Source organism: Acartia tonsa, chromosome 8 (genome assembly GCF_053477335.1).
Source record: "Acartia tonsa isolate MP-2025a chromosome 8, ASM5347733v1, whole genome shotgun sequence".
Classification (NCBI taxonomy): domain Eukaryota; kingdom Metazoa; phylum Arthropoda; class Copepoda; order Calanoida; family Acartiidae; genus Acartia; species Acartia tonsa.
Window position 1 is genome coordinate 26,370,723 of NC_137267.1, and position 8,580 is coordinate 26,379,302.

The window sequence follows — 8,580 nt, forward strand, 5'->3', positions numbered from 1 at the left end:
CTCCTGAAATAAGAAGTATATGTTATAATCAGGGATGTATATTCTGCATGGGATCCCCTGCTCAGGGGGGGGGGGGGGGGGTGGAAATAAAAAATAAGTGGTTGGAGGAAAAAAAAATGTAAAAATTAAGAAAACTGAAAACATTTTTTCCATTTCCCCCCCCCCCCTCCTTGGTGAAAAAAAACTAAAGAAATGTGTGGTAGGAGGGATAAAATAAATGAAGTATAGAGTTCTTTAAATATTTTTCTATTTCCCCCCCTACTTTTTCAGAAAAATCTAGGGGGGAAAAAAAATAAAAAAATTTGTAGCAGGGGAAAAAAAATAAATCTTGTGCAGAATATACACCCCTGGTTATAATAATAAGGTTATTACTTGTTTACATATAACGAAAGAAGGAGAAAGTAAAAAAGGGGGGGGGGGGGGAGTGACACTTTTTGAAACCAAAATTAAATGTCAAAGGAACTCACAAAATAAAGAGTTAGAGTTACAAACAAGAAAATACCCTTATTTATTCTTTGATTGTCTATAAAATTAATTAAACTTACCTATCAAAATTGTGATCCAATTATACATACGTCATCCAGCGTTGGTCTGACATTTTTTTACTTTGAAAAAAATAACTATATACAATATACATAATATTTTGTTTGTTCCAGTCCTGACCTGGATAATACCTATATAAATTTCCTGCCTTCCCTGAAAAGCCGACGAACGCATATATAATCGAGCCCCACTGGTCGTGACTTTTGCAGAATTCTGCAGTTGCATGGAGTTTTATTATAACAACAATGTTGAACCCAGAAAATTTGTTAATTTGCTATAAAATAAATAATAATAAATAATAAAAAACAACATAACAAAAATATCAAAAAACAAAAACAAAAAATAAAACATATCAATTAAGATCTCCTAGAGAGCTATAGCCAGAAGCTTAAAAAACTGTACACGTGCATACGTAATCGTCGGCTTTAGGGGTAAATAATGTTTATTAATGTTTATATGCAGGAAATTATATATCTGCACGACCAGTGGGGCTCGATCACTGTCACCATGGGTACTTAATTATAAAATATATGGGCGCTGCAATCAAAGAGAGGTTAACGTAAATGTTCTGAAAGAACAAATTGATGTTATCCTCTTAGGAAATACCCCCCCCCCTAGAAAAACGGCCCCTGGCCTCTACCTAGCCGTATAACTTAACCTAGCCTAACCTAACCCAGCAATTTAGTTTGGGGGGGGGGGGGGATGGGGAGTTAAATAATACAAACAAAATTTTCTAAGAGGATAACGCCACAAATTACAATTAAAATTCGCTTTCAGCATGGATATCCGGAGGCTGGATGAAATCGCCGGCGGCGAGCTCGGCTTCTCCTAGCTTCTCCTTTCTCTTCCCTGAAAGGAAAGAACATTGAATTAAAAATGAGAAAACTAAAGCGTTTTTTAATGAAGAAACTCAAAGAATTCTGAAACATTTTTTGGTTAAAAACAATTTTTTCCCCTGCTACAAAAGACAACTAGCCATGAACAAGAGCATGTGATTTGAAGCAACTTCCATCATTGATCCACTTATTTCTTTTTTCCCCCTCCCCTCCCCCCCCCCCCGGAGCAGAATATACACCCCTGCAATAATTTCGTAGTTTTTACCTTGTTACTCTGGGTTTTATTTAGAAAAAAGGGCTGACGTTGGTGAGGAAAGGTGCACAGTCGGCTTCATGGTCAATGACACGTCTCTCGGTATCATCCAGGCGGGGTCTCTCGTTCTCGTAGAGATTCTCGGGCATAGGTTCAATCTTCTTTAAGTGTGTCTCTACCCAACCGTGATGGTATAAAAGTTTTACTATTTCAACAGCGTCATCAATGCCACATGATTCTTCTTGAACTCGAATATTTAGCTTGGAGAAGAGTCTCAACATCCTAACCATGAGGGCGTCCCATCTGTCATGCAGCTCGTGGTATTGGTATGGATCCATCCTAATTTGAGGAATGATTATTTTGTTTGTCTTGTTTATTTTTGGGAGGGGTGTGATTAATGTTTTTTAACTTTCCGGTATTTTATTTGTCCTTAAACAAGGGGGGGGGGGGGGAGAAGGCCTGGAGCTCCGGAACCTGGAGGCCTATCCAAAAAATATGAAAACTTGGGAAAATTCATCATATAAGAATGATTTTATCCCTAATAACCTATACTCTCAGTCCAAAGATAAAGCCTATACTCCCTGTTTACGCAAATGTGTCAAAACTTCCCCCCCCCCCCCCCCCTATTTATTTAAAACAAATTTTGTAGCAGGAGAAAAAAAATAAATCTTATACAGCTAATATACACCCATACCTGTTATTATGATGTACGCGTACCCAGGTGATTAACTTGAATAGCCTGTTATTCAGAACTATCTGAAAAGGTAGAATATTTAAGAAATAAAAAATTACAAAATAAAAATAGCTCGTATTCATTCGAATCCGGTGGATAGGAACAGGTGTTCTCATTCATACGCCAAAAAACTAGGTAACTAGCATATCGTATTATATGCATGGTTTTCTACGAATATAAAAATCTAAAAGCATAAGATTAAAAACAGTTATTTTTAGCCAGTGCCTCCGGCACCTCTGGGCCAAAAAAGTAGTTTCATTCTTATAATTGTACTCCTATATTTGCGACAATCCGTTTATACTACGGTGCAAGACATATATTTATTAATTTTACATTTAAAAAAGTCCTGTATATTACGTAAGCTAAAAAGAGTCCCAAAAATGGGAGAAAAAACGAATACGAAGAATATTTTAGAAAGAATTTTCAATAATTAATGATAAAATTTGAATTATAAAACAGAATGATACATATTAACGTCTTAATTCACTGTAATTTCACTAAAAATGATTACTAAAATACAAAAATGCACCGTAGTCATATAGTCCAGTTGAATTATTGCGCCGATGGAAAGTTACGGTTGCCAACATACAGATTGAATAGGTGGCAAAACACTTTGCAAGACAGTTATATTTTTAATCGTAAAATTGCAACGAATAATAACATTTCATGAATTATATAAGTTATGCAGTTTTAATTAATTAACCGGTAAAATATTAAAATGATATTATATACATAAGGTGTTTTTTAAAGTTTGGCAACTTTGTCCAGCACGTTGATTTTATCATCTGAAAACAGGGTTACGAAAGTTAAATAAATGTAAATTTTTTTTAATGTGAATGTAATATATTTTTGGCAATGACTTAAATGAAATATCATCGATAAAATATAAAAAAATATATTGCAATGGATATAAAAGAAATATTTTTCAATATAAAGTTGTATACCTGTACAGAGCATGTGCATGAATGCCGCTATACCGATTGAAAACTATTGTAAACAATGAGTGTTATAGTTCAAGTCTCTTAGAGAAAATACGTGTTATATCCAAGTATGATTGACAGGAGATGGTCCATGTCACAAGATTTATATGAATGTCAGTTAAGAACTCCTAGAGAGCTATATATTCAGAAGTTTAAAAAAGTACTTGTCTACCAGTCTTGGCTGTTAGTGTTGATATATGGACCCTGCAATCAAAGAGATGATAGTCAGATGTTTAAAAAAGTACGTGTCCACCTTCAGTCTTGGCTGTTAGTATATGGACCCTGCAATCAAAGAGTGGTTTGCGTAAAAGTAAGTGTTTAAATAATTTTAATATAAAAACATTAATAATATAGGACCTTGAGCGTACGGTTTTAGGCTGCCTTCGATTAACGGTTTAAGTTTTACTAGCGGCTATGCCCCTTAGAAGCCTCTAGGGGCACTTAAAGTAGGAAGAGAAAAGTCGAGGCCTCATCCTATTTTTAATTTGAGTTTCAGCTATAGATTAAAATAAATAAAAAGCTTCGTTGTAAAAGAGAACAATATTAATATATATAATAGGATAATTGTTTTAAGCCTTTTTTAAACCTTTTTGATTTGATCTAAGAAACACTTTTTATCCTATTCTTAATATTAAATAATCCGGGTTTAATATATATGAATGTAAGAAATATTAATAAATTATATTTAAATTGAATATTGTTTTTCAGGTTCAGCAACACTGATTCATCAGAAATAACTATTTGGGCGCTGCAATTAAAGATTGGCTCACATAGAAGTAAGTTTTAAATAATGTAATAAAAAAATCAATATAATTTAGGACCTTACGCATGGTTTTAAGCTACTTCGATAAACTGTTTGTTTTATAATTTTTTAAACCTTTTTGATATATGATATAAGAACGACTTTTTATCCTATTCTTAATATTTAAAGTATTCTACTATTAATATATATAAATAATAATAGAAATATTAACAAATTATATTTCAATTAATATTGTTTTTCAGACTTAACCAGGAATCAGATTCGTGAGAAAATATATGGGCGCTGCAATTAGTGAATGGTTTACATAGAAGTAAGTGTTAAAATAATTTTAATAAGAACATGGATATTTTAGGCCATGTTATTAAGACTATCCTTTAACGAAACCTTTTTAATTCAACCTTGCTACGAAGCCTTGTGTGATACCGGTAGAGTGTTTGATTTCTTAGGGAACCACACTAATTACATAATATTATCTTGAGTTAGACAGGTTTTATAAGCTGTAAACAGACTAATACAATTAGATATGTCATTATCTTTAAATTATTTATTATAATTTATATAATAGCACCTTTGAAATAAGCTCATATTATATCCAACCTATATTCGCCCTTTAAGGTTTATGATTGTTTTAAGCGTAACGAAGTTTTATACCCTTAATAGAAAGATATTATAAGATGTGTTTTATGTAAAATAATATTAAAAATATATATAAATTATATTTCAATTAATATTCTTTTTCAGGTTTAGCTTCGCACACAGCTGGGTGTATTCTCTGATTATAAGCTGACCGCAATTCGACCGTGGAACATTTCTTAAGCACCAACATGAAGCTGTTGCCATCAGAAATTCATCCGTTAAAAGTAAGTGTTTAATTATTTGTAATAAAAGATAGTTGGAATAATCCTACACGCAACTACGGCAACACCTCGGCCCCAAAAGGTAGTTTCCATGTATACAAGCATAACAAATATGAAGTTAATATACACAGACACACATCGAACTACCTTTATGAAACTGTATACTAAATTATATTAACAATTAAGCTATTATTAAATTTATTAGATAGATATTAAACTGGTTAGACAAAAGTTAATACATAAAAATAATGTACTAGATAGGTAGCTATTTAAAATTAGATTTTACTACTTTATATTATTGAAACAGTACATTCAGGATATTATTAAAATCTAAACAGCATTACATTCATCCTCGTGCATGTTTACTTCGTGAAGAACAGCTGCCAGTTCGGCAGCCTGGGCAGCGGCGGGCAGCAGAGGGGAAGGACGGCAGCGATTAAGATGTGTAGTAATCCATCCATGTTGATATAACCTCTTACAAACCTCCCTCTGGATCTCGACATTGTCAGTTCTGGCTCTAATCTCTAGACTCTCTCTTAGTACTAACATACGACTATTTAATTCATACCATAACTCCAAATTCCCGTTATAAGACATTCTTAGTTTCTCTCAGTCTGGTTATGTATTGATAACTGAATTAAACTTTCTCTAATAAGCAGGCACATACACAAGCTGTATCTACTTTCTCCATGAAATTTTCCCAAAACCGTTAACTTTCCTTTTTGTAAGGCCTTTTTGATTTGTTAATCCTTTAATTGCTTAATTTAAAAATGAATATTCTTTTTCAGGATTTTGGAGTTGAACCAGTTTTGAAGTACGTGGAGCTTTGCAGTTCCATGGAGAACAACTAGAGTTCCATCTCAACATGTAACAGTCACAGATTATACAAAAAATTTCATTATTTATTATAACGACAATGTTGAACCGAGAAAATATGTTAAAATATGTTAGTCAGTTAAAATTAACAAATAATTTACAGAACGATACTAATAAGTTTTATTATGACGATCAATGTTGAACAGAGAATATTCTGTTAGTCAGTTAAAATTAACTTAAATAAAGCGTATTGATTACAATCAGTGTTTATTATGACGACAATGTTGACACCTAACATTCCACAGCTAAAATTCTAAAAAATATTGACTTTAACATATAAAGCGTATTGATTACAATCCGCCCAATCGGTGTTTATTAATTAAGTTCTACTCGAGAGCTCCAAACATTCCACAAGCTAAAATTCTAAAAAATGTTATTTACAGAAACGATACTAGTAAGTTTTGTAGTTTCAGTATTGACCTGGATAATATCTATATGACCTGTTATGTTATAATATGAAATAAATTCTAAATAAAATCATTATCATCATTATATTTTATTTGCGATTTTTATCATTAAGTAGAAGGATGTTTGTTTGGAAAAATCTGGACTTAGCCTAAAAATTTACCTAAAAATATTGACAAGAATTTAATTAACAAGTAAGAATGGAAAAACCTACCTTAAATACTGGAGATCTTGAGGCAAGTATAAACTTGTGCACTTTTAATTTGGAGGTACTAGTTTCTATCAAACAATCAGTAAACTCTGGATCCTCAAAACAATTCTCCAGGTCACCAGAGAGACAGGATACTGCACTTTCAGGTCCAGGTTTTATAACTTCCAGCCAAATAGTCAGAGTACCTCCAGGTAGGAGACTTGCCTGATTGTTCTTCAGTACATTAATCTCCATAAAAGCAGCATTACAATTTACCTCTCCAGGTGGCACTGTTATCAATCGACATTTAGGCATCAGTAGTAGACTGTTGTTATCTTGGATGCCAATCTTTTGTAGTTTCAGTATTGACCTGGATAATATCTATATGACCTGTTATGTTATAATATGAAATAAATTCTAAATAAAATCATTATCATCATATTTTATTAATTTCATATTCCATATAACGAAAGCAAATAGTGCTGAGTAAAAGGATGCTTTGTTTGGAAAGTATTAGGTCTGAATATTTCCTCATTATATTTTATTTGCGATTTTTATCATTAAGTAGAAGGATGTTTGTTTGGAAAAATCTGGACTTAGCCAAAAAATTTACCTTGTCAATTTTTACCAAAAAGTTGGTCAAATTTTACAAAGTTTTTTTTTTTGGCAGAGTCCAAAAATCTGGACTTAGCCTAAAAATTTACCTTGTCAATTTTTACCAAAAAGTTGGTCAAATTTTACCAAGTTTTTTTTTTTGGCAAAGTCCAAAAATTTGGACTTAGCCTAAAAATTTACCTTGTCAATTTTTACCAAAAAGTTGGTCAAATTTTACCAAGTTTTTTTTTTTGGCAAAGTCCAAAAATTTGGACTTAGCCTAAAAATTTACCTTGTCAATTTTTACCAAAAAGTTGGTCAAATTTTACCAAGTTTTTTTTTTTGGCAAAGTCCAAAAATTTGGACTTAGCCTAAAAATTTACCTTGTCAATTTTTACCAAAAAGTTGGTCAAATTTTACCAAGTTTTTTTTTTTGGCAAAGTCCAAAAATTTGGACTTAGCCTAAAAATTTACCTTGTCAATTTTTACCAAAAAGTTGGTCAAATTTTACCAAGTTCATTTTTTTTGGCAAAGTCCAAAAATCTGGACTTAGCCTAAAAAAATACCTTGTCAAATTTTACCAACTTTTTGGTAAAAATTGACCAAATTGTGTTTTTTTGTCTAAGTCCGAAAATTCGGACTTAACCTGAAAAATAGAGTTGTAAAATTGACCACATTTTTGGTAAAACTTCCAAAAGTGGTAAAATTGAAAAAAAAAAAAAAAATTTAAATTTAGGCTTCATTGTATAAAAGTCATTATTTTAAAGTACTACAACTGATTATGAAGAGCTGTTTTTTATTTAAAACACAAAAAACGGGTTTTTTTGTTTCGTCAAATTTTACAAAAAAAATGGTAAAATTTGACTAATTTTTTGGCTAAAATTTTTGCTGGTAAAATTTACCACGAAACTGGTATATTATACCAGGTTGACCAGCTTTACCACTTTTCTGGTAAAACGATTTTTTTTTCTGGTATTTCGTAGAACCTGGGAGAGAAGGGGTGTGCTAATTGTGGAGTGGGGGAATGATGAGAAGGAAGGGGGGAAGTGGTTAACATCCCATTCACATCGACACAAACACACACACACACACACACACACACACACAAACACACACACACACACAGCCTCTCTGAAGAGTTAAGAGACTAAAGGGAGAAAAGGTTACACTTTATTTACAACATACCATACGAGAAAAGTTATGCGTTAGGGTTTCTGTCTATCCTGTTTGTCTGTCTATCCTGTTTGTCTGTCTATCCTGTCTGTCTGTCTGTCTGTATCTCGTGTGTTTGTCATTTGTTTACCAACGCTAAGTTTTTTAAAGGAAACAGTTTGGATTGGAAAAAGGCCTATGGAATGCGGAATATTACGTTTAAATGAAGCAAAAACCTTATAAAGAATCGAAATAAACATGCTAGTTTTAAGTTAGGTTATTTAGGAGATTGTAGTTCCCGGAAGTTTTGGGTTTTCCGCAGTCACTAAAAATATGGAAAAATATTGTGTAGTTGTTGAAATCCGTTGAAAACTAGTGACTCCACCCCTAGCCTCTAG

The 8,580-nt window shown here is 32.4% G+C and overlaps 1 protein-coding gene across 2 annotated transcripts; it reads right to left on the reverse strand.

Annotated features, from left to right (window-relative positions):
* Positions 1–204: 204 nt before the first annotated feature.
* LOC145326392 (uncharacterized) lies at positions 205–3,785 on the reverse strand. 2 transcript variants are annotated; one of them, XM_080169729.1, is made up of 3 exons: positions 2,327–3,785; positions 1,645–1,971; positions 205–1,392 (listed from the first exon to the last, which is right to left on the reverse strand). In XM_080169729.1, exons 1-2 carry the CDS (start codon positions 2,479–2,481, stop codon positions 1,665–1,667), a joined length of 462 nt encoding a protein of 153 aa, XP_080025855.1. In that variant the 5' UTR covers positions 2,482–3,785; the 3' UTR covers positions 205–1,392; positions 1,645–1,664. The 2 variants fall into 2 exon arrangements, with proteins under 2 accessions (XP_080025855.1, XP_080025854.1); XM_080169728.1 differs by having other exon boundaries at positions 205–1,971.
* Between the last annotated feature and the right edge of the window lie 4,795 nt (positions 3,786–8,580).

Bases quoted from the DNA above. Each gene is read 5' to 3' on its own strand.
- LOC145326392 (XM_080169729.1), bottom strand. From the start codon at position 2,481: ATGAGAACACCTGTTCCTATCCACCGGATTCGAATGAATACGAGCTAT. The intron at 1,972-2,326 runs GTATGGGTGTAT...TCCTCAAATTAG, and splicing joins CGCGTACATCATAATAACAG to GATGGATCCATACCAATACC.